Source organism: Epinephelus lanceolatus, chromosome 15 (genome assembly GCF_041903045.1).
Source record: "Epinephelus lanceolatus isolate andai-2023 chromosome 15, ASM4190304v1, whole genome shotgun sequence".
Taxonomy (NCBI): Eukaryota; Metazoa; Chordata; class Actinopteri; order Perciformes; family Serranidae; genus Epinephelus; species Epinephelus lanceolatus.
In genome coordinates this window covers 28,499,363-28,524,314 of record NC_135748.1, presented here as the reverse complement: position 1 = coordinate 28,524,314, position 24,952 = coordinate 28,499,363, and the positions used below count along the sequence as shown (strand labels likewise).

The window sequence follows — 24,952 nt, the reverse complement described above, 5'->3', positions numbered from 1 at the left end:
AAACAAATAATAAAAATTCTAAAATGAGTCAAGTTGGTCATTTACAGCACTTTGTTTTCATGATGCAGTTTATTCACACACACACAAAGATTCCTGACACCACAACATTCAAGCATCTAGACTAAAAATTTTGTTAAATAAGCAGACCGAAAACATACAAGTTAGTACGGATGATATTTTATTGGTGAAATTAAATTAATCACTGTAGCTACCTTTTTTTATTGGTGCTGGTTTGACTTTTTCTTTTGGAGTTACAGGCTCTGTGACAGAGAAAACATCAGTGTGTGAAAACATACAGCTGAAAAAAGATTATGTAGACAGTTTCAGTTTTGTTCAGGTTTGAAATACAAAATCTTAAAAAAATGGATGTTGTGCAGCACTTTGAATGATAAAGGCAGACTATAGTCGTGATCTGATAGAGAGTACTTTAGATCCGTGTTTGAAACACAATATAAATGTATTATTATTAGAACAATAGTTTTAAATGCTGGTGTACTCCTCTTGATTCATGATATTTTAAGAATCCCATGGTGTTTAAGATCTCACACACTGCATCTTAAAACGTTAACATATAAGAATAAGAAAAACAGAATAAGAATAACTTTATTCATCCCCAAGGGGAAATTCAATTATCTGTCAGCTCATCTATTATATGTCAAAGCATTATAAAGCCTGATGTGACGAGTGTGGCCTGTCACTTACCTGCTTTAGTAACATTCACATGTTCCTTGTGCTTTTTTACAGCTTTCACCTTAACTGCCTTCTTGGGTTCTTCAGCTGAAATGAGAAGCAGAAAGACGACCAATGAGGACTGTCTGCTTTTTTAATCCTTTAGTTTTATTTATACATAATGTAAGAAAAAAATGTACGAATTCAACCTAATTTTTGATCAAATTCAGCATGACAAATAAAGTTATTGTGACACAATATTTTTGTGTATAGAACACTGATTTAATTATATTTTCAAACTCCAATATTTATGTTAATCTGACAGAATTAAATGTTCAAATGACAAAAAACGTTCTGTTGAACTGACATAGATTTCTAGTCAGACAAGGGTCATGTGACACATTGATATAAATGGGGTATAAAGATGTTGATGTGAGGATTTCCAGTGTTTCAGTTACAGTTTCTTTAATGTTTTCAGTCCTCTCTGAGTGAGACAGGATGTAAATGGACTGCAGCATCTGTGAGTCTTTACATTACCTGCTTTTAAAGGTTCAGCTTTGACTTTTTCCTTTGGTTCCTTCTTGGGCTCCTTGGGAGCTGCCACTGCTGGAAAATTATGACACCAATAAGCCCTCAAGTTTTAGGTAAGTGTTTATTATGTTATATCTTTGAATATCAAATTTACTTTACTTATTGAAAAGACAATTGGCACAAAAGAAAAAAGCATGTTCATACCTTTCTTTGCAGGTTCTGGTTTGGCTTTCACCTTAGGAACTGCAGGGGCCTCTGTTATTGGGGAATATTCAAAAATATAATTCATTAGCTCATCTTAGCTTCACATAAACTGTGTCACTGCAAAGTCATCAAATACCAACCACAAGGATACAATGTCACTGTGACCTGTTCTTCTACACACTGTATCATCTCACCTGCTTTTGTCACATTAAGATGTTCCTTCTTCAGGACAGACACAACCTTCTTCTTGACTACTCTAACCCTCCTTGCAGCCTTTTTGGGTGCAGCATCTGAAATGAAAAGACAAAACTGAACTGTTTCACAAAAAATATACAGATAAAGGAAATATACCCTTCATTAAACACAGGAAACCTATCAGTCTATTTTGACTTATTTAGGCTCCAGCTGGGCCTCTCTTTGGGAGCTTCTATGAGTAAACATTTTTACAATACAACTTATGCTAACAAATATTGTACTGTAATGTATCATAAAAATATTTCTAGCTATGCTCTCAGTATGGCTCTATGGATGGTTTTACATTACCTGCTTTTAAAGGTTCAGCTTTGACTTTTTCCTTTGGTTCCTTCTTGGGCTCCTTGGGAGCTGCCACTGCTGGAAAATTATGACACCAATAAGCCCTCAAGTTTTAGATATATGTAACGATAAGTGTTTCTTATGTGACAGCGTCTTTGAACATATATATTTATGTGTACGACACAAAAATTATGGTGTGCATCATATCTAAGAATATTTTAGTTCTTGAATGGTCTGATGAAAGATTGGTGAGATAGTAGGTTATGGAGCATCTGAACAGCTAAAAAATATCTAACTCACTTCACTTACTGAATTGATAATAGACACAAAAGAATAAAGCATGCTCATACCTTTCTTTGCAGGTTCTGGTTTGGCTTTCACCGTAGGAACTGCAGGAGCCTCTGTTATTAGGGAATACACACAAAAATTACATTATTGTCATTCTTGAATGAGCCGATAAAGTATTGGTGAGATATTAGGTCATGGAGCATCACTTTATTTTAACAAACAACAATCAGCACAAAATAATAAAAAACATGCTCATACCTTTCTTTGCAGGTTCTGGTTTGGCTTTCACCTCAGGAACTGCAGGAGCCTCTGTTATTGGGAAATATTCAAAAATATAATCCATTAGCTCATCTTAGCTTCACATTAAACTGTGTCACTGCAAAATCATGAAATGCTAAACACAAGGATGACATTTCACTGTATCATCTCACCTGCTTTTGTAACATTAAGATGTTCCTTCTTCAGGGCAGACACAACCTTCTTCTTGACTACTCTAACCCTCCTTGCAGCCTTTTTGGGTGCAGCGTCTGAAATACAAAGACAAAGCTTATTGAACAGTTTCACATAAATTATACAGAGGAAAGAAAAATACCCTTCATTGAACGAAGGAAACCTATCAGTCTATTTAGCCCTCTTCAGTCATCCCTCTATTTTTGGACCTCCTGCACTGAAGTACAGCTGCTGCTTACAAATACTGTATTGTGATGAAAACCATTTATGTATCACAACAGTTGCAGTATGGCTCTATGGATGGTTTTACATTACCTGCTTTTAAAGGTTCAGCTTTGACTTTTTCCTTTGGTTCCTTCTTGGGCTCCTTGGGAGCTGCCACTGCTGGAAAATTATGACACCAATAAGCCCTCAAGTTTTAGGTATATGTAAAGAAGTGTCATGTAAAACCTCGATTGCATACATATTTTTTCATGTGTTCTACACATAAATAGTCAGTGTAAACAAACAAACAAAGAAACAAAAAACATCTAGTTTAGTTTGATGAGATATAAGGTTATGGAGCATAAGCAGCTAAAAATGATCAAATTTACTTTACTAAATAAACTGACAGTTGACATCAAAGAATGAAAGCATGTTCATACCTTTCTTTGCAGGTTCTGGTTTGGCTTTCACCTCAGGAACTGCAGGAGCCTCTGGTATTGGGGAATATTCAAAAATAAAATTCATTAGTTCATCTTAGCTTCATACTGAATATCTTCACTGTGTCACTGCCAATTCACGATATACTAACCACGAGGATAAAATGTCAATGTGACCTGTTCTTCTACACACTGTATCATCTCACCTGCTTTTGTAACATTAAGACGCTCTATCTTCCTCAAGTGTAGGTGTTTATAAAGAGAAGTGTTTATTGTGACGCTTGATATCAAAACTCAACCATCTATCTATTTGTTTAAGTATTGAATGGGTTGAAATCTTTAATTAATTAAAGATTGGTGAGATATCAGGTTATAAAACATCTCAACAGCTAATAGATTCACTTTATTTTTTATAATGAATTGACAATCAACACAAAAGAATAAAACATGTTCATACCTTTCTTTGCAGGTTCTGGTTTGGCTTTCACCTTAGGAACTGCAGGAGCCTCTGTTATTGGGAAATACACCAAAAATTACATTTTTGTCATTCTTGAATGAGCCGATTAAGGAGGAGGTGAGATATTAGTTAACAATAGGACATGGAGCATCTGAACATCTAAAAGAAATTATAATCGCTTTAATATAAAAGCATGTTCATACCTTTCTTTGCAGGTTCTGGTTTGGCTTTCGCCTTAGGAACTGCAGGAGCCTCTGTTATTGGGGAATATTCACAAATATAATTCATTAGCTCATCTTAAACATGTAAAATGTGTCAGTGCAACGTCATGAAATGCTGACCATGAGGTTGAAATGCACGGTATCATCTCACCTGCTTTTGTAACATTAAGATGTTCCTTCTTCAGGACAGACACAACCTTCTTCTTGACTACTCTAACCCTCCTTGCAGCCTTTTTGAGTGCAGTGTCTGAAATACAAAGACAAAACTGATTAAAAAATTGCACATACATTATACAGAGGAAAGAAAAAATACCTTTAATTGAACAAAAGAAACCTATCAGTCTGTTGAGCCTTACTAAGGCTCCTGTCAAGCCTCTATTTTGCGACCTCCTGTGCTGAAGTACAACTAATGTTTACAGATATTGTACTGTGATGAAAACTATATATGTATTACAACAGCTGCAGTATGGCTCTATGGATGTTTTTACATTACCTGCTTTTAAAGGTTCAGCTTTGACTTTTTCCTTTGGTTCCTTCTTGGGCTCCTTGGGAGCTGCCACTGCTGGAAAATTATGACACCAATAAGCCCTCAAGTTTTAGGTATATGTAAAGGTAAGTGTTAATATGTAGTGTTATGTAAAACCTTTATTAAATAAATATTTTTTCATGTGTTCTTTACATAAGAGGTCAGTGTCAACAACCAAAAACAATTTAGTTGAGTAGTTGGGAATCTGCTAAAAACAAAACAAAACCATAAAATCACTGTATTTTTTTTTTTCAAATGTATTGACAACTGAAAGAATAAAACATGTTCATACCTTTCTTTGCAGGTTCTGGTTTGGCTTTCACCTTAGGAACTGCAGGAGCCTCTGTTACTGGGGAATATTCAAAAATAAAATGCATTAGCTCATCTTAGCTTCACATGTTAGCACTCTATGAAAACTGTAATTCTTGTAGACTGAGACAATGACAACAAGAAAAGATTAAAACATGTTGAAATTCAATATGTCAGATTGATATCTATCATGTTGATTTTTCTTGAACATCTTCATTGCATCATTTTACTCCCAATCCAGAAATAAGGTAGTGTTAAGAACATGCATCTCTGTCTTTTTTAGGTAATGGCGTTCATTCTTTATATAATCAAGCTGTTGTTTTTAAAACAAATTTTTGAGTGCAAGTGCTAAAACTAATTTGTCAGCCTATAGAAAGGCATGTAACTGTAACAACACATTTTGATTTTGGGTTGTTACCTCAACATGTCTTTGAAATTAGATTAATAATGATATTCTGAACATTACTGTTTCATCAGCAGCCACATGTTAAAGCTACTAAAGCTCTACATGCTTTAATAACAGGTGCTAGAGAAAACATTCATGGCTCTATTATATATACAGTTAAGTCAGAAATCGTGAAATTAACTAACAAATGAAAGTACCAAAGAAAAACAAACCTTTTTTGGGAGTCACTGGCTCGGCCTTCTTCTCCTTGAGAACCTCAGCTTCTAGAGCAAAAGATAAAAAACAAAAATATCAGTCAAGTTCAGGGTGTTGTATCACTTTATGGTCTAATTCAGTGCTTTCAAATAATTTTAAAGGCCTCATAAAAAAATTATTTGAAACTCCAAAAATGTTGAAACAATTTGTGCACACTTTCTCTTCATGTTGCAGACTGAAAATACAGTCTGAACATTACTGTTTTCATCAGCAGCCACATGTTAAAGCTACTAAAGCTCTACAGAAACACACTTGTGCTGCATACCTTTCTTCTTTACAGCAGCTTTAGGTTTTGTTTTGATAACAGGTGCTAGAGAAACATTCAAGGTTCTATTATGTATACTGATAAGTCAGAAATCATGAAATTAACTAAAAAATGAAAGTACCAAAAAAACAAACCTTTTTTGGGAGTCACTGGCTCGGCCTTCTTCTCCTTAGGAACCTCAGCTTCTAAAGTAAATAATAAAAACAAAAAATATAAGTCAAGTTAAGGGTGTTGCATCACTTTTAAAGTCGAATTCAATGCTTTTTAAGACATTTTTAAGGCCTCATTAAATATTTTTACAAACAACAATTGACACAAAAGCATGTTCATACCTTTCTTTGCAGGTTCTGGTTTGGCTTTCACCTTAGGAACTGCAGGAGCCTCTGTTATTGGGGAATATTCAAAAATATAATTCATTAGCTCATATTAGCTTCACATTAAATAGGTAAACTGTGTCACTGCAAAATCATGAGATGCTGATCATGAGGTTAAAATTGCACTGTATTTTCTCACCTGCTTTTGTCACATTAAGATGTTCCTTCTTCAGGGCAGACACAACCTTCTTCTTGACTACTCTAACCCTCCTTGCAGCCTTTTTGGGTGCAGCGTCTGAAATACAAAGACAAAGCTGATTGAAAAGTTTTATGTACAGAGAAATATACCCTTCATTAAACAAAGAAAATAAGTCTTTGTCTATTTAGCCTTCTTTAGGCTTTGACCTGGCCCTCTATTTTGGGGCCGTCTGCAGTGAAGTACAACTAATGCTCACATATACTGTTTACAATACAGTATTTTCAGTCATGCTCTCAGTATGGCTCTATGGATGGTTTTACATTACCTGCTTTTAAAGGTTCAGCTTTGACTTTTTCCTTTGGTTCCTTCTTGGGCTCCTTGGGAGCTGCCACTGCTGGAAAATCATGACACCAATTAGCCCTCAGGTTTTAGGTATATGTAAAGATGAGTGTTAATATGTCGTGTTGTGTGACACTTTAATTGAATATATATGTTCTTCACATAAAATGCCAATGTCAGCAACCACAAAATTGGCTGAATCATTAAATGAATTAAATACTGATGTGCTAAAAAATCCATACAATCACTATTTTTTACAAATTTATTGACAGTTGATACAAAAGAATAAAAGCATGTTCATACCTTTCTTTGCAGGTTCTGGTTTGGCTTTCACCTCAGGAACTGCAGGAGCCTCTGTTATTGGGGAATATTCAAAAATATAATTCATTAGCTCATATTAGCTTCACATTAAACATGTAATGTAAGTAGCTAGTCTATGAAAACTGCAGTTTTTGTAGACTGTTTGAGACAATGACAGCTAGAAAAGATTAAAAGACAGTGAAATTCAATATTCAAACTAATTCAATTCAGTTCAATTTAATTCAAAATTCAATCTCAAATTAATAACTATCACAGTGTTCTTCCTTGAACATTTTTATTGTACTACTTTATGACCATTCCAAAAGTAAAGCACTGTGAAAAAAACATGCATCTAAGTTTTATGTGTTTTTTTTAAATGACAATGACGATTACATTATTTCTTAATGATTAGGCCTATGTCATTACTCAGAGACTGAGTGATGACAATCCACTACTTGTATAATTCAGCTATTAAAAAAAAAAAAAAGGCAGTAAAACTAATTTGTCTGCCTATAGCAAAGCATGTAACTGTAACAACACATTTTGATTTTAGGTTGTTACCTTAACATGTCTTTGAAATCATATTACTGACAATATTCTGAAGATTACTATTTCTACAATACTATTTGCACACTTTCTCTTCATGTTGCAGACTGAAAATGCAGTCTGAACATTACTGTTTTCATCAGCAGCCACATGTTAAAGCTACTAAAGCTCTACAGAAACACACTTGTGCTGCATACCTTTCTTCTTTACAGCAGCTTTAGGTTTTGCTTTGATAACAGGTGCTAGAGAAAACATTCATGGCTCTATTATATATACAGTTAAGTCAGAAATCGTGAAATTAACTAACAAATGAAAGTACCAAAGAAAAACAAACCTTTTTTGGGAGTCACCGGCTCGGCCTTCTTCTCCTTGAGAACCTCAGCTTCTAGAGCAAAAAATAAAAAACAAAAATATCAGTCAAGTTAAGGGTGTTGTATCACTTTATGGTCTAATTCAGTGCTTTCAAAGACATTTTTAAGGCCTCATGAAAAATTATTTGAAACTCCAAAAATGTTGAAACAATTTGTGCACACTTTCTCTTCATGTTGCAGACTGAAAATACAGTCTGAACATTACTGTTTCATCAGTAGCCACATGTTAAAGCTACTAAAGCTCTACAGAAACACACTTGTGCTGCATACCTTTCTTCTTTACAGCAGCTTTAGGTTTTGCTTTGATAACAGGTGCTAGAGAAAACATTCATGGCCCTATTGATTCTAATGTAAACTGTTAAGTCAGAAATCGTGAAATTAACTAATAAATGAAGGTACCAAAGAGAAACAAACCTTTTTTGGGAGTCACTGGCTCGGCCTTCTTGGCCTTCTCCTTAGGAACTTCAGCTTCTATAGGAAATAATAACAAAAACATCTGTCAAGCCAGGGGTCCTGCATCAGTTTTAGAGTAAGATTCAATTCTTTTTAAGACCTTTTGAGACAAAAAAGAAAAATGTTGAAACAATTTGTGCACACTTTCTCTTCATGTTGCAGACTGAAAATACAGTCTGAACATTACTGTTTTCATCAGCAGCCACATGTTAAAGCTACTAAAGCTCTACAGAAACACACTTGTGCTGCATACCTTTCTTCTTTACAGCAGCTTTAGGTTTTGCTTTGATAACAGGTGCTAGAAAAAAACATTCATGGCTCTATTGATTCTAATGTATACAGTTCAGTTAGAGAGTAAATTACTGCTGCAAAACTACAATGTGATTGAAAATACATTGTGCAATAAATTACAACACAAAAGAAACACAAACCTTTTTTGGGAGACACTGGCTCGGCCCTCCTCTTTTTGGGAACCTCACCTTTAAAAGCAAAAAATAAAAACAAAAATATCAGTCAAGCCAAGGGGCTTACATCATTTTTAAAATCAAATTCAGTGCTTTGTAAGATGTTTTTTAGACCTCAATAAATATCATACCAGACCCCAAAAAATGTGATACATGTTGCAGACTCATTACAAGGTTTACTATGAAAATAGAGACTTCTCCATATTCACTAAAGTTATTAGGCATGATCTGAAGTATATACAAAATGAAACACCTGATGGCAGGGCAGAGACTGTACATTATAAAAATGGGATATGTTTTGAGACATGTTGAATATGCAGTCATAAAGTACATGTATCCCACTATAAGTTTTGTGTGGAAAGAAGAAACTTCTCCATATTCACCAAGGGTATCATGGACTTTCCATGTCCAGATATGATCTCAAAGGTACCCTTGATGCGTTGGATGTTGACGTTCTATGACACCATGTCAAGTTATGTCTGTTACATGCATTGTCTTCTTTCAAATTTAACGTTTTCATGGAGTCTCTTTCAAAATAAATGCACTACATTGGTAAAACACAGCAAATTGATGTTTTTTTTGCCTTCAACAACTAACCCACATGGTTGGATTAGGCAACAAAAACACGTGGTAGGGTTTAGGAAAAAAGAACAGGGTTTGGCTTTACAATCTTATGGGACATGAACACTGCTCTCCTGGGTGGAAATCGGTGTTTGTTGGACCCATCCACCACCCCTCCCACCTGACCTACTTGGGCTGTCTTCCCCTTAACTTTCATTCATTTCCCGCCACATATCCCCCTGATGTCTCCGAGCACCATGAAACTATGACTGCAACCGGCCGTTTGTCATGCTGACGTTAAAGGACGGCTTTTTTGTCAGTGTCTAACGTTGCAAGTCACTGCCCAAGTGCTGTATTTCAACGACTTTGGAGTAAGGCCATGTTGTTTTTGGGCATGTATCTCCACAGCACTCAGGTGAGGTCAGGTAGCAACTAGGTGCCAGATCATAAGCAGCAGGCATCCAAGAGATGCAGTGCTGAAGACAACGCAAATATAGCAATGCAAAACACCAAATGAGAGCGAATCTGATGTTGGCTTTTACCTTTAAGGAGTAAGCATATTTAGCAGTTAGCATCATGAATAATGAAGGCATATTGTAGTGGGGAGATGAAAAGGGTCTAATGAGATCTATGTTTTAAAGACAATATTAGAGGAACAGTAGTTTTAAATTTTGGTCTACTCTTGATTCTTTATATTTTCGAGATTGCCTATTGTTTGTGATCTTACACACTGTATCTTAACGTTAGCATATGGTAATAAGTGTGGCCTGTTATTTACCTGTTTTTGTGACATTCATGTGTTCCTTTTTCAGGTCAGGAACTATATGCTTTTTTGCTTTCAGTGCCTTTACTGCCTTCTTGGGCTCTTCAGCTGTAATGAACAGCAGAAAAACAAAGTTTGATTTCAATACAATTTTTGTGGGAATTTATGTAAGCAGAAATGTAAACATGGGTTGCTTTAAGCCATTTGAACAAGTAGCCAATTATGTCTTTTTGTTCCATTGACTGGGTTTAAGCTGAGTTAGTGCAAAATTCATCAAATGCTAATTAAGAAAATAATGTCACTGTGACATGTTCTTTGTACGTGCTGTGTTATCTCACCTGCTTTTGTAACATTCAGATGTTCCCTCTTCAGGACAGGCGCAACCTTCTTCTTGACTACTCTCACCCTCCTTGCAGCCTTTTTGGGTGCAGCATCTTAAATAAAAAGGCAAAGCTGATCAGTTAACAAGCTAAACTAAGATGGTGAGCATAGTGAACATGCTAGCATTGTCATAGCATGGCTGCAGGTGCTTACTGTTGATAACTGACAAGGTAGGGATAGTCAGTGGATCCTTGTGTAAAAACATTGCAATGCTGGCCTACGCCTACCTGTCGTAGTATCCTTTTTCTTGACAGGCTCTTTGTCTTTTTGAATCTTCTTGATTTCTTTCTCTTCTTTAGAGGGTTTTGTTGGTTCTTTCTTGGAGATTGTCTTTAGTTCTTTTTCTTCTTTGGGAATCACCTTGACCTCTTTCTTTTCTTTGGAAGGTTTCTCTGGTTCTTGCTTTTCTTTGGAGGGCTTCTTTGGTACTGCCCTTTCTTTGGAACGCCTCTCTTGTTTTCCCTCCTCTTTCACCACTTTAGAAGGCTTGACTGGTTGTTTCTTCTCTTTGGAGATCTTTTCTGGTTCTTCTTTTACAGGCTTTGTTACTTTCTCTTCTTTAAGAGTCTTCTTGACTTCTTTCTCCTCTTTAGGTGGTTTCTTGACTTCTTTCTCTTCTTTGAGAGGTTTTTTGACTTCTTTCTCCTCTTTAGGTGGTTTTTTGACTTCTCTCTCTTCTTTGAGAGGTTTCTTGACTTCTCTCTCTTCTTTGAGAGGTTTCTTGATTTCTTTCTCTTCTTTGAGAGGCTTCTTGACTTCTTTTTCTTCCTTGAGAGGTTTCTTGACTTCCTTCTCTTCTTTGGGTGGTTTCTTGACTTCTTTCTGTTCTTTGAGAGGTTTCTTGACTTCTTTATCTTCTTTGAGAGGTTTCTTGACTTCTTTCTCTTCTTTGAGAGGTTTCTTGACTTCCCTCTTTTCTTTAAGATGTTTCTTGACTTCTCTCTCTTCTTTGGGTGGTTTCTTGACTTCTTTCTCTTCTATGAGAGGTTTCTTGACTTCTTTCTCCTCTTTAATTGGTTTCTTGACTTCTTTCTCTTCTTTGAGAGGTTTCTTGACCTCCTTTTCTTTCAGAGGTTTCTTGACTTCTTTCTCCTCTTTGGGTGGTTTCTTGACTTCCCTCTTTTCTTTAAGAGGTTTCTTGACTTCTCTCTCTTCTTTGGGTGGTTTCTTGACTTCTTTCTCTTCTTTGAGAGGTTTCTTGACTTCTTTCTCCTCTTTAATTGGTTTCTTGACTTCTTTCTCTTCTTTGAGAGGTTTCTTGACCTCCTTCTCTTCTTTGAGGGGTTTCTTGACTTCCCTCTCTTTTTTGACAAGTTTCTTGACTTCTTTCTCTTTTGTGACAGGTTTCTTGACTTCCTTCTTTTCTTTGAGAGGTTTCTTGACTTTTTCCTCCTCTTTGAGTGTTATCTTGACTTCTTTCTCTTCTTTGGTTGGTTTCTTTGGCTCTTCCTTCTTTATAGGCTCTTCTTCTAAAAGCAACCATCAAAGTGTCAGTTTTCCCTGCACTTACCATGTAGATAATAAAATACATTTATGTGGCAAAGCACTTTCCATAGAAATAACTGAAGCTGGTCAAAGTACCCTGTGCCCTTTGTGTACAAGTTGGAAGGTTACCAATACTGAAACATACACTGACTGACTACTTTATTAGGTACACCTTGCTAGTACCAGGTTGGACCCCCCTTTGCCTTCTGAACTGCCTTAACTCCTTATGGCATGGATTCAACAAGGTGCTGGAAACATTCCTCAGAGATTTGGGTCCATATTGACATGATAGCATCATGCAGTTGCTGCAGATTTGTCGACTGCACATCCATGATGCGACTCTCCCATTTCATTGTATCCCAAAGGTGCTCTATTGGATTGAGATCTGGTGACTGTGGAGGCTGTTGAAGTACAGTGAACTCATTGTCATGTTCAAGAAACCAGTTTGAGATGATCTGAGCTTTGTGACATGGTGTGTTATCCTGCTGGAAGTAGCCATCATAAGATGGGTACACTGTGGTCATAAAGGGATGGACACGGTCAGCAACAATACTCAGGTAGGCTGTGGCATTTAAATGATGCTCAGTTGGTACTAAGGGGCCCAAAGTGTGCCAAGAAAATATCCCCCACACCATTACACCACCACCGCCAGCCTAAACCGTTGATACAAGGCAGGATGGATCCATGTTTTCATGTTGTTTATGCCAAATTCAGACCAAGCAACATTTTTCCAATCTTCTTTTGTCCAATTTTGGTGAGCCTGTGCGAATTGTAGCCACAGTTTCCTGTTCTTAGCTGACAAGTGTTCCCTGGCGTGGTCTTCTGCTGTTGTAGCCCATCTGCTTCAAGGTTCAATTTGTTGTTCATTCAGAGATGGTCTCCTGCATACATTGGTTGTGACAAGCAGTTATTCGGGTTGAGCTTGAGTTGCATTTCTATCATCTTGAACCAGTCTGGCCATTCTCCTCTGACCTCTGACATTAACAGAGCATTTTCACCTAGAGAACTGCTGCTCACTGGACATTTTCTCTTTTTTGGACCATCCTCCTTAAACCTTAGAGATGGTTGTGCGTGAAAATCCCAGTAGATCAGCAATTTCTGAAATACCCAGCCCGTCTGGCACCAATGACCATGCCACGTTCAAAGTCATTTAACTCACCTTTCTTTCCCATTCTGATGCTCGGTTTAAACTTCAGCAGGTCGTCTTGACCATGTCTACATGCCTAAATGGTTTGAGTTGCTGCCATGTGATTGGCTGATTAGCTATTTGTGTTAACAAGCAGTTGAACAGGTGTACCTAATAAAGAGGCAAGTGAATGTAATTTGTTTCGAGAAATATAGTCGTATACAGTACACCTGCTTTTCATGTTAACCACTGTAATTAGTATGTAATAATAGTGGGAAAAAGTCATATGCAGGAGAAAAAAAAACAAAACAAAACTATATCAACATTAGGTTGTGAACTTTGGTACATACTCCACATAAAGTTTCAGTCTTGTTTTTACTTTTTCACATGTACTTTTAAACAATATTTTACTTTTATCATTAAGTGTAATTACCTTTGGGCTTTGGCAGTTTCTTCTCCAGGGGTTTGGCCTCCTCCTTTACTTTTTCTTCTTTTAGTTCTGTTAGCAACAGTAAATCATAAGCAGAACTATCAGGTGCTTGTGTGTGTGGAGTGCTTTATTGTTTTGACTAAATTATACCAAATCAATACATTTAATTACAACATTAAGAAATATAAATTGAATGTTGGAAGTGAGCAAAGTGAAGAGGGTGCATAACTTTAAGAGTATTACCTTTAATAATGGCATCTTTAACTTCTTTTATTGCATGTCTTTCCTTTGCCTCTTTGAGAACTAAATTATATCATGCAGAAATATGTAAAAAAAAAAAAAAAAAATAGCAGATAACAGTGCAATTCTGACCAGTAATCAGAGTGTGATATTGTTATCATGACAAATAACCATGCTTGCATAAGCACTATAAGCACTACATTGCTAAAAACACTATGATCAAAAACACACCCCGAGCTAAATGGTGTTATATTGTTAAAACAATCTGTCCTGACCGGATTTTCATTCCAACAAAAAGTATCATCTGTCCAATGTCTTTCTGTCATCACATTGCTATGTCTACAATGAAGTGATCATTTGGTAATCATTTTTTATTGATACATAATTCACTCTGGAGGGAAGATCATACAGTACATCAGAATGCTGATTCATGTCCTCATCCAGAAATCTATTCATGTTTTTCTTAGCCTGTTAGCTCCATCTAGCTGCCCTTTTCTCTATTGGCTCACTGGCAGTGACCATTGGGTCTAAAGCAGGAACATATAAGTACACAATTTGCACCTTGGAAAATAGATTTGTCTTTGCTGATTCATCAGAGGGAGCATGCAGGTTAAACGAGCTCGAAATCGCAGACCCTGTACTGTATTAGTCCGGAGATCTTCTTTCCGTGCAGCTATATTGAGAATGAGTTTCTGATCTATATAAAACCTGATTTAATCTTGCTATTTCCATCTTTGCCTTTCAGTTAAAACTGTACTGACAATTTATCTCTTAAAGAAACACACCAGCATATGAGTAAATGTGCCCATCTTTCCTGTAGTCAGATGAGAAGATCAATATTAGTTACATCCCTGTAAGTCCAGTAAATAGATTGGTCAAGCACAAAGTTATTTTTCCTAGAATGAGGAATAGAAAATATCTACAGAGATATATATGGTAAAGGTGACATTGTTTTCCACAAGTAAGTGGGGTATATTATGATCCGAGAGCTATGTGAGCCCGAACACCTGCGACTGTCCAGACTGAACTCAAAGCTAAATTTAGAGGCTACAGTGTAGTACAGTCAATGCAAAGACATCACTTGACTTTAGCAGGCCTGTGTGAGCAACATAAATTGAAGTTAAGACATGTCCAGGTGAGTTCCTTAGCTCAACTGCGGCCTACAACTTGAGACCTATTATTTTTGGCCTATATTTGTTTACATTTTGGCAATTTGGCATTTTTAAAAGTATGCAGAATAAGCTGTTAGCAGTTCCTGTTTGCAATGTACCCATGGATACACAGACAACTATAACTGAATTACTTTTTTAGTGAAGAAAACTTGAAAGCATAAGCATTAAAAAGGGGTCCTCAGAGTTAGTGGAGTGCTGCAGGGATGATGTTTTTCCGTAAGCTAACGCAGAAGTTAGCATCACACTGGTTCCCTCCCTGAAACCCATTTAAAAACCCATTGACTTCAAGACAAGGGCACAGGAGCTTACAAAAATGCTAACTTGTTTAGGACTTATATCTGGGGCACTCTGCAAGGGGGGCGCCAAATTACTGTTTGACAGTTTAAGTTCTTTTTCTTTTCCAACAATTAAAAAATGTCTGAAAATACACAATAAATATATCAACCTATTCATTAAAACCAAACATTTACTTTACAGTAACGTTACACAACATGATAGGCTAACGGCTGAATCCATTCCTTGCGCATTCATGCAAGCTAGCTAACGCTAAATCACTGTGCGGCAAGGTGAACCAGTTAGCTAAAATTAGCTACTATTGAAACATATTGGTCACTTAGCTGTATTATTTTTCCAAGTGTATGGACATTCTTATGAGCTAAAATGAATTGTTTTGTAACTTTTCAAGCAAGTGACTCTGACTTACCAAAAGCAAAAACGTAGAGAGTGAAGCTAACGCACCTAGCCATGCGACACCTGCTGCTAACTCAGCAGCTGCAGGCAAGCTCAAGCGAGAGAAAACCCAAAAATATTCAGAGGATTAACTCAGGTTTATACAATGTACTCCGTCTCTCTTTAAGCTATGGGGTCCTTGGCTTGTTGAACACTCAGTTGAATACCCTTGTTATAAGGCATGTTCTGCATGTGACTCTTTGTTGCTGCAGTTTAGCTAGTTCGTTAGCTAGAATTCATCCTGTTTGTCTTCTCTGATTCTGGGTAAAACAACAAAATATAGTATATCCTAAAATGTTGGAATATTTCTCTAATCTATAAACCTTGATGATTAACAACACACAAAACAAATGAACACACAACATAAAGCACTGAAATGAAAATCTGAAATATGTTACATCAATCGTCATTGAACAGGTATCTGTCAGGCTCTATTAAGTTTAGTCATGTCTCAACCGACAGGTCAAAGAGCATTCAACATGGCCGTGAAAATATGTTAAGAAAATGTAAAGGTGACACATTACATTTATCATTAACACATTCACCATTCAGAAACATGTTCATTACCCGATAATGAAAAACAGGATGAAAACTATGTGATGATGATGATGACGGTGGGAGTGCTGTACCTTTCTCATGCTCGCCAAGGTGTTCTCTGTGAGCTCTGGATCCGGCTCTCCTGAGCTTCTCAAAGGGAATACGAAACTTCCGCTTTCGTTTGTGTTCAGTTTTCCCGCTTTGACTGTTGTTGTTGTTTTCATCATGATCAACAATGATGTCAGAGTATTCGTCATCTTCGGGAATACTTGTTTCTTCGTCTTCCTCATCGTCAGGTTCAGGCACTACACTGGCATTATCAGGTTTTTCAGCTGACAGAATTTTTACATCAAGTTGTTGGACAGGTGGCTCTTCATCTTCATTGTCATCATCATCATCCACCTCTGTCGTCTCAACTTTGTCCCGTTTTTCTCCTTCGTCCTCCTCTTCTGGAGTCTCATCATCGTCCAGATCTAAAGTTTGATCGTCCTGGTCGGTTTTAACAAACTGGTCTTTGACATCAGTGTCAGTTATTCCAATGTTTTCTTCATCAACATGAAGATCTTCATCTTCAGTCTCCTCCTCCTCAGCCTCTTCTTCTGTTTTTGTGTCCTCCTCTTTATCTTCTACCAGAACTTGTTCAGTTTTTGGCTCCTCCTCTTCCTCCTCCTTAGCTCCCACCAAATCTTCTTCAGTTTGGATCTCCTCCTCTTCCTCTTCCACCACAAGTTCTGATTTTGTCTCCTCCTCCTCCTCTTCTACTGCTTCTTCTTCTTCAGTTTTTGTCTCCTCCTCCTCCTCCTCATCTGCTACTGCATCCCCTTCAGTTTTAGTCTCCTCCTCATCATCATCATCTTCTGCCGTGTCCCCTTCAGTTTTTGTCTCCTCCTCCTCCTCCTCCTCCTCCTCCTCATCTTCTACTGTGTCCCCTTCAGTTTTTGTCTCCTCCTCCTCCTCCTCCTCCTCATCTTCTACTGTGTCCCCTTCAGTTTTTGTCTCCTCCTCCTCCTCCTCCTCCTCCTCATCAGCATCTTCTACTGTGTCCCCTTCAGTTTTTGTCTCCTCCTCTTCCTCCCCATCTTCCACCAACGCTTCTTCAGCTTTGGTCTCCTCCTCCTCCTCTACCAAATCTTCCATTGTGGCCTCCCCTTCCTCCTCCTTCTCTTTTACAGCATCTTCTTCTGTTGTTGTTTCCTCCTCGTCCCTTTCAACCAAAACTTCTTCAGCTTTGGTCTCCTCTTCTTCAGTATCTGGTTTAATATCTCCCTCTTCCTGTTCTTCTTCGTCATCATTTTGTTTTAATTCCTCCTCCTCTTCTGTACCAACGCTTTTCTTATCTTCTTTTACCTCCTCCTCCTGGTGTGCTGTACCCTCCTCTGTTTTAATTTCCTCTTCCTCAGTATCAGTCTCCTTTTCTTCATCTTCCAGTGATGGCTCACGTTCAGCCTCCTCGGCGTCAACATGTTTCACTAGTGATGTGATAGTGACAAATTTAGTGTCTGTTACTGATCCTGTATCTGACTAATTAATGTGACTACTAAAGAAAAACCGAAGGAATACCATCATCATCCTCTGCCTCTGTCACATCTTCTTCACTGGTGGCTTCAATAGGAACTTCGGCCTCCTCCTCCTCCTCAGTCTTTAACTGTGCTGCAGCAGCAGCAGCTTCATCTCTGGCAGCTTGCATGATCTCTGCAACTGTATCATCAACCCATGTGACCTTTCTTATCTGACCTTCTCATCTTTTACACGGACACGCAGCCCCAAACTTATTTTCAGGTACGGAAGAATTTGATGGGGTGAAATGGGAACAATGACCACTCATAACATTATATACTGGAGTACACACCACGTGCTGCAGTTCATGACCCTCCCCATTTGCTTAAAGAGCTGTATACAACATTCACAGTCTGGGACACTTTGTCTGCACACAGATCAACATGAGGTGGCTGAGACATCAGCTAACAGTGCTAACTCAAAAAGTGCTAACAATGGTAACAGTGCTTACAGAGCTAACATGGTTAACCTGGGGGGAAACTAGAGAGCTTGATTTGCTTCCATCATATGAGCACAGTGCAGAACAGCAGTGACATTACACAGAGAAGCTCAGAGTAGAGCACACACAGTGGCAGTGTGACTTCATGATGCCATTACTCCACTATATCTTTACAGAGCAAATAGTTGTTTGCAACCATAAAAATGTTCTGAATGTTGTACACAGCTCCTTTAAAATGAGCTTACCGCAAACAAATCTTAGGAAATGACCAAAACCAAAAATGCAAGAGTTCATCCCTCTTACTGAAGTTGTAAATCTTAAATTAAAAAAGAAAAGAAACACAATGTTTCATGCATGTACAGTTTAATTTTTTAAAAAAGGTTGGTAGCTTAAAAAAACTTACAGCTTGGCACTGTGCTTTTTAACAAGCTTCATTCTGACAGTGGTAAATAATGGATTTAATGGGGACTATTTTCAGCAGCATATTACTACACATTTCTTGGTCTAGTGAGTATTTACAGCAGCAGAACAGTGTATATTGCACAATACATAGACATAAAATAAACAAAATGTGCATCAACAGTGGAGGTCTCTGGTATATTTATAGGATACTAAATTAATCAATCACTAATGGCACATGTACATGATCAAGTTTTCTAAAAATTCTATAAATAAGCTACTACTGAACATCAGATATTCATTATGAATGGAAAGAGGGTCAAGTTGTAGGTTGTTTGTAGCTTCAGTGTTACTAGGCTAGCAACTTTCTTAAAGTCTGTGAAGTCTTTAAGTTTGTGAAAAACGTGGAACTCAACATCCCTGGTCTTTGGTGCAGGCAAATAAAATATATCAGGCTTTGGCTACACAGACAAAGACTTGCTGGCTGGATTAATTCATTTTTGGTTTTAGTCTTTTCATGGGATTTGTTTATGAAAAGAGAAATACGGAACACTGACCAACTTCAGGCCTTCACACACCAGATGCATTTTCTTTTTCCATGCTATTAATCTGCCTGTCAAAATATTTTTTTGAACTTTTGTGTCTGTCTTAAGTACTTTCACATAAAATGAAAATATTAAGCAGTCACTTCTATTGGAACAAGGTCAATTTTTCTCAGTGTTCGCCCCGCAAATACAGGAATCAACAAATCTGTTACCACAAATTCACATCGTTGCCAGAATATATCATTTTGATGCACAATATTTACAGGCAAGTATTTAATATTTGTGTGTTGTTTTTTTGTCACGCCCTCGGTGTGTAAAGGCCTTTACTCTCTTTCCTGCCATCACCATTCCCCAAAATTTTACCACTCAAAATGACTACAGTCATTAATATTCCAAAGGCTAACTTCTGAAACACGTGGAGTGCACTTGAATGACTCCATGCAAAGATAAAATGTAATATTCCACACAGTAACACGTCATTCAATACAAACAATCCAGAGACATACAAACACAGACACAGAATATCACAGATGTTTAAATGGATGAAATACAGGTGGCAGTTGGTCAATCAGAGGAATGCAACTCCAAAGGACACATATTAAAGACAAATTTTCATGCTCAGTATGACATAGAAATATATATATATATATTTTTAAAAACATATAGAACAAAACAAATACTGGAACATGAATGGAAAAACACATGAATGCAGAGTTCCACGAAATGTAACATCCCACAAACGGGCAGTGTGACAAACAGAGGGAGATGCAGTCACTTCATCCTTACATAGAAATTTACAGTGGAAGTACACAATGGTTATGCGGCATATCTGTTAAAGTGCAAATGGAGTTTGTTTAAACAAGACTGACATACAGTTTCATTGTACTTCAGGCTAAGTGTACTACACTCAACAGAGCAGACCAGGTCATACAAAGAAGAATGAAAAACAAAAATCAATGCAAGCGTGCATGAAAGGCGACTAGCTGCTGGCAGCACACACTGCACATGTCTATAAATAAACATTACAGTGCAGTTCTGCTGTAAATGGTGGTGTTTTCTTACCTTTTTCAAATGGTGGCAGAAATTCACCTACATTTCAAAGAAAGAGTGGTAATAAGAGACAATTAGCTTCATTTTTGACACATGATTTTAGTGTTACAGCAAAGAAAATGGAGTAAAAATATTATCATTGCTTACCTTTCCTTCGTACCAGAGGTATATCAGCTGGGGGAGCTACAGTTTCATCTAAACAAAGAAAATCAGAATCAGATGTGTTTTGCAGGTAAGATGCTTTTAGGTAAATTAAAACTACTAAAAAGTGAAACCTTTTTCAGTTACAACATTTACAACTGGAGGAGCAACAGGTTCACCTGAAACAAGAAAGAAAAAATGATGATATATGCATCAAAGTACGCATTTATGAATCTTTTAGTAAAGTTTATGTTATTATTGTATATAACTGATGCAAACCAGCATACCTTGTTCACCAACAAGCATACTGGACATGTAGGCCACGAACAAATCTTTCTTGTCTGTGAACTCCAACACAGCGTCTTCCACAACTTTCATGGGGTCAATGGACACTTCAGGTAAGATCCCTAAATATCAGAACACCACAGAGTCAGTGAAAGCTGGTGTTAATAATACAAAGAAAGTAGTTACAGTAAATGTAAACACAATAATATTCCAGCATAACATTTATATGTCGTTATATGTTAGAACAGACCTTGGTCACCAGTCAGCGTTGTGGAGATGTAGCTCACGAGCATGTTAATCTGTTCTGTGGTGATTTCTGCTGTTCTCTTCAGAGCTGACATGGGGCTGAATCCCACAGCGTTCTGGATATCTGATCAGCAGACAGGTCAAAGTGAAAACTGCTGTTAGCAGGCTACAGTAGAGCATACATAGTAGTGGTAGATCAACATTACAGAGGATTATTAGGTCCAGGCATAGGGACAAAAATTGAAACGACAGAGATTTAAAAAAGAAATCACATCACAAGAAGCCAAATGGCAAGAGTAAAATCATCTCCTCTGGTCATCAAATTGTGACTTGTGACAAAATATATCCTCTATTTATTGCACGCAGGTGTAACCATCTTGCATCGTCCATTACCAGCTAGTTAAGTTTGCACAAATGCGGCCACCTCCTCCAAGATTGTGTTATTTCTCCTTCTGGACAGACGCAGTTTTCGGCACAATCTCTCAAAAGTTATGATAGCGTGCTAATTAGCACACTGTGCTTATGGGCTAATAAAGAAATCCTTTTGTTGTTACTATCACCAATTCATCTACACTAGATATTTTGTGGAGGCAGCTATATGCACTGACGCTAATAGTCTGATTTATTCTCAAACGTTCGACTGTAACAATATAACTTTATTCTCGAAATGCAAGAAAAAAAATCTTCCTTCTCTGACTTATCATTTCTTATGCCTGGCACTAAGACTAAAGTTTGACTTCATTCTTAAACATTTCAACTTAATTCTTGACATTTCAACTTAATCGTAGATATTTTCAGCTTTAATTTAGACAATTTTACTTTGTCCTCAACATCTTCACTTTATTCTCGACATTTCAACTTCATTCTCGTAATACAAAATTTTGAAAAATCTTTTTTTCCTTATGCTTGGCCCCAATACTCCTCAGTACATACATAGATTAGATAAAGGTTAGAATACTGTACCTTTTATTGTGTCCAGTATTACATCAAAGATGGTACAGAAAACATTCTGGATGTATCCTGCTATCCCACTCACAAAGTCGTTAATAGTACTGAAGGCATTTCTGCCAACAACCACAGGGTCAATGAAGCTAATGTCAGTGGTTCCTGAGAAGAGCAAACATTCAAGCCAACAAATTATTATTATTATTGTTGTTGTTATTATTATTATTATTATTATTATTATTATTATTATTACGTTATATGGACATTTTAAAAGACCCCATTAGACAACTAGGACAACATATTGGCCAGTAGTGAATAATTGTCAATACAAAAAGTCCTGTTATAAACTCACAACAAACACAAGCTAAGAGTTATGGGGAATAATGTTGATTTAGTCATAAACTTAGGCAACAAATAAGGATTCAACAACACAGGCGTGGAATACAAAGGTTAAAATATGACACAGGTACCTTTGGTTATTTCCAGTATACTGTCTATGATGCCACAGAGCACGTCCCGGATGGAGCCCACTATTCCATTGACATACTCATTAGTGGTACTGAAGGCACTTCTGCCAACCACCACAGGGTCCATGTAGCTGATATCCACAGCTCCTGAGGAGGACAAATAGAAATCAAATAAGGATGCATGTATAAAAACAATACTGTAGGCTGTGTTTTAATTTGTTAAGAGGTACAGATTAGAAAGATATAACACAAGTAGAGTAAATACCTTTCACTACATCCAGAAATGTGTCCAAAATGGCACAAAGCACACCCTGGATGTAGCGCCCCACTCCACACATGTACTCATTTGTAACACTGAAGACATTTCTGCCTATGACCACAGGGTCTATGTAGCTAAGGTCAACTTTTCCTGAGAAAAACAAGGACATTTATGGGGGGAAATCATTTTATTAACATTAACTTTAACATTAACATTAACATTAACACAAGTATTACTGAAATACAGTGTTACTTGCATTAGTCTTTTTCTTCTCAGGTTAGTAAGGCAATTATCACATTATTTGCTTGTTAGTAAAAAAGGGGGAGGCAGACAAATTCCTTAATAAGAAATAAGCAATAAAATATGGGATACATACCTTTATTTATACCCGATATAGTGTCCAATACAGTGTCCACTATAGCACACAGTCTGTCCCTGAAGGTGCCCACAACTCCACCCATGAAGTCATTCGTTGAATGGAAAGCTTGTCTCCCAATGACCACAGGGTCCACATAGCTGAGGTAGAAGTTCCCTGTGGGTTTGGGAGTAGATTATTAGAGTCATGGTTACATCACATGTATGCTAAAATTTTTGTGTGTGTTTTCATACCTTCCTCATCTGAAAAATATCGAACAACTCCATCTTTTGCTTCCGATATTTCCTCTGCTGCGTAGGTGGCAACGGACATGGGGTCACTTAAATCAGGTGCACATTCTAAGGGGGGCAGAAATATGAGAGTCATATATTACAATACTTACTTCAACACTTTTAAAAAGGTGACATGCATTCGGTCTCTCGTACATACCTTGAAACTTATTGAGCAGACTGGATACTTCATCAACAGCGTCGTTCACAGCTTGCACGGGGTCGGTAACAATTTGCTGAATGTCTTGAGAATAATAACAGATAATATGATGATAAGAATGTCTGATTAAATGAAATTCCAATAAAGAGACATTTTTAAAACATTTTATGGTATTTGTGACTAACCGGGGACGGCCTTGTACTCCACAAAGTCAAACATCACCACTCCCACCACCAGCCAGGACAGGAGAGCAGCCAGGGCAATCAGCAGCTCTGCAGACACTTTGAGCTTCCTGAGGAACCCCAGACCTGCGGACTTGAGCGAGCTCGGCTGTGCTGCAGCTGCTGCATTGGACCCACCGGCTGCGGAGGAGGCTCCTTACGTGAACAAATAAAAGACAGTAAATTCACTCTGAGAACAGTCCTGTGGGGATTCAACCTTTGGCGCTTAGTTTGACCGTTGCCTCTGCTACACTGGAACAAGTGTTATTTTTGAGTTTCTAATGTATTCTTACATATTTAATTTGTTCTTTTACAGTCAGACTCAATTCACATAGTATATAACGTTGCACAGTGGCACGCAGGTTAAATATGATCACAGTTTCAAAGAGGCTACGTTCGTAAGTGCTATGGGAACGTGCTGTGTACAGGTATTTTTTGCTCTTTTTCAGTGTTCCTTGCATGCCCTACGCCTTTAATGTGATGCCAGGGATCAGCACGCCCAGGACCCCTGCCTGCCACCCAGCACACAATGCACCAGACCCTGATACCTATCCCTGTGGGTGGTGGGCCCACAGGGCGATGGCTCCATACTATTTATTCGGGCTGAGCCCAGTGGAGCCCCATGACCCAAGGCACGGCCTGCATCCCTGACTAGGATGCCAAGGTGCCTCCTGTTGGAGGTGTTCTGGACACGTCCAACTCGTACACCCAGAACACACTGGAGGGATTACATATCTCATCTGGCCTGGGAACGCCTTGGGATCCCCCAGGAGGAGCTGGAAAGCATTGCTGGGTAGAGGGATGTCTGGGGTGCTTTGTTTGGCCTGCTGCCCCCGTGATCCGGTCCCAGATAAATTGGTGAAAATGGATGGACGGACCTTCAATGCATGGATGGATGTGCAAGGGCCTTTTTAAAAATACTAGAACCTGACCAGTAAATCGACATGACCAATATATCCAGATTGCAAATATTTCAGCATGTGCATGTATGACTTCACTGAAGTGTGTCAGAGGGCTGACACATTATTTTTGTTTTTTTAATCGTAAAATGTTGCACTACATATCTTGGTCACAGTTCTTTAATTATTACATTAAACAGACCCTTCAAAAATGTTTGTTTATGTCATATGTATCTGTACAAACAAAATAATATTGGCTAATTGTTTTTAATTGATTTATTATACTTTTAAAAGTTGATATAAGTATTGACAGGGTCTTTAGAGTGGAGGATCTTGTGTGTTTTGTTCGCTTAAATAAGCAAATAAGATCAGTAAAAGTTCGAAAAAAACATCATTAGTTATTACACGTAGAGAGTTTAAGACTCAATAACTCATCTAAACAGCTTCATCAGGACTGTTTGGATGTGTTTCGATCACACGGACTGGATTGACAGTGGTCTTGAATCATACGCAAACTCTAAATGGAGC

At 37.6% G+C, this 24,952-nt stretch overlaps 1 protein-coding gene across 50 annotated transcripts in view; it reads right to left on the bottom strand.

Annotated features, from left to right (window-relative positions):
• LOC117266976 (uncharacterized) overlaps nucleotides 1-24,952 on the bottom strand; it is a 50,988-nt gene that overhangs the window by 24,288 nt on the left and 1,748 nt on the right. For 32 of the 50 annotated variants that reach the window (XM_078175103.1, XM_078175104.1, XM_078175125.1 and 29 more), the window contains exons 2-48: nucleotides 23,490-23,681; nucleotides 23,305-23,388; nucleotides 23,109-23,213; nucleotides 22,876-23,031; nucleotides 22,506-22,649; nucleotides 22,244-22,387; nucleotides 21,792-21,935; nucleotides 20,833-20,952; nucleotides 20,585-20,704; nucleotides 20,432-20,476; nucleotides 20,304-20,351; nucleotides 20,169-20,195; nucleotides 17,727-17,864; nucleotides 16,259-17,635; nucleotides 13,732-13,791; nucleotides 13,492-13,557; nucleotides 10,675-11,916; nucleotides 10,405-10,500; nucleotides 10,082-10,174; nucleotides 8,710-8,757; nucleotides 8,532-8,576; nucleotides 8,240-8,296; nucleotides 7,789-7,839; nucleotides 7,652-7,696; nucleotides 6,912-6,962; nucleotides 6,595-6,663; nucleotides 6,270-6,365; nucleotides 6,089-6,139; nucleotides 5,891-5,941; nucleotides 5,757-5,801; nucleotides 5,449-5,499; nucleotides 4,814-4,870; nucleotides 4,489-4,557; nucleotides 4,147-4,242; nucleotides 3,978-4,028; nucleotides 3,775-3,825; nucleotides 3,321-3,371; nucleotides 2,992-3,060; nucleotides 2,658-2,753; nucleotides 2,485-2,535; nucleotides 2,289-2,339; nucleotides 1,948-2,016; nucleotides 1,599-1,694; nucleotides 1,405-1,455; nucleotides 1,207-1,275; nucleotides 703-777; nucleotides 213-260 (exon numbers count right to left, since the gene is read on the bottom strand). In XM_078175103.1, coding sequence (XP_078031229.1) covers nucleotides 213-260; nucleotides 703-777; nucleotides 1,207-1,275; nucleotides 1,405-1,455; nucleotides 1,599-1,694; nucleotides 1,948-2,016; nucleotides 2,289-2,339; nucleotides 2,485-2,535; nucleotides 2,658-2,753; nucleotides 2,992-3,060; nucleotides 3,321-3,371; nucleotides 3,775-3,825; nucleotides 3,978-4,028; nucleotides 4,147-4,242; nucleotides 4,489-4,557; nucleotides 4,814-4,870; nucleotides 5,449-5,499; nucleotides 5,757-5,801; nucleotides 5,891-5,941; nucleotides 6,089-6,139; nucleotides 6,270-6,365; nucleotides 6,595-6,663; nucleotides 6,912-6,962; nucleotides 7,652-7,696; nucleotides 7,789-7,839; nucleotides 8,240-8,296; nucleotides 8,532-8,576; nucleotides 8,710-8,757; nucleotides 10,082-10,174; nucleotides 10,405-10,500; nucleotides 10,675-11,916; nucleotides 13,492-13,557; nucleotides 13,732-13,791; nucleotides 16,259-17,635; nucleotides 17,727-17,864; nucleotides 20,169-20,195; nucleotides 20,304-20,351; nucleotides 20,432-20,476; nucleotides 20,585-20,704; nucleotides 20,833-20,952; nucleotides 21,792-21,935; nucleotides 22,244-22,387; nucleotides 22,506-22,649; nucleotides 22,876-23,031; nucleotides 23,109-23,213; nucleotides 23,305-23,388; nucleotides 23,490-23,681 — 6,111 coding nt within the window. The remainder of the gene's footprint in view (nucleotides 1-212; nucleotides 261-702; nucleotides 778-1,206; nucleotides 1,276-1,404; nucleotides 1,456-1,598; nucleotides 1,695-1,947; nucleotides 2,017-2,288; nucleotides 2,340-2,484; nucleotides 2,536-2,657; nucleotides 2,754-2,991; nucleotides 3,061-3,320; nucleotides 3,372-3,774; nucleotides 3,826-3,977; nucleotides 4,029-4,146; nucleotides 4,243-4,488; nucleotides 4,558-4,813; nucleotides 4,871-5,448; nucleotides 5,500-5,756; nucleotides 5,802-5,890; nucleotides 5,942-6,088; nucleotides 6,140-6,269; nucleotides 6,366-6,594; nucleotides 6,664-6,911; nucleotides 6,963-7,651; nucleotides 7,697-7,788; nucleotides 7,840-8,239; nucleotides 8,297-8,531; nucleotides 8,577-8,709; nucleotides 8,758-10,081; nucleotides 10,175-10,404; nucleotides 10,501-10,674; nucleotides 11,917-13,491; nucleotides 13,558-13,731; nucleotides 13,792-16,258; nucleotides 17,636-17,726; nucleotides 17,865-20,168; nucleotides 20,196-20,303; nucleotides 20,352-20,431; nucleotides 20,477-20,584; nucleotides 20,705-20,832; nucleotides 20,953-21,791; nucleotides 21,936-22,243; nucleotides 22,388-22,505; nucleotides 22,650-22,875; nucleotides 23,032-23,108; nucleotides 23,214-23,304; nucleotides 23,389-23,489; nucleotides 23,682-24,952) is intronic. The other 18 variants (XM_078175111.1, XM_078175115.1, XM_078175108.1 and 15 more) reach the window with 18 other exon arrangements.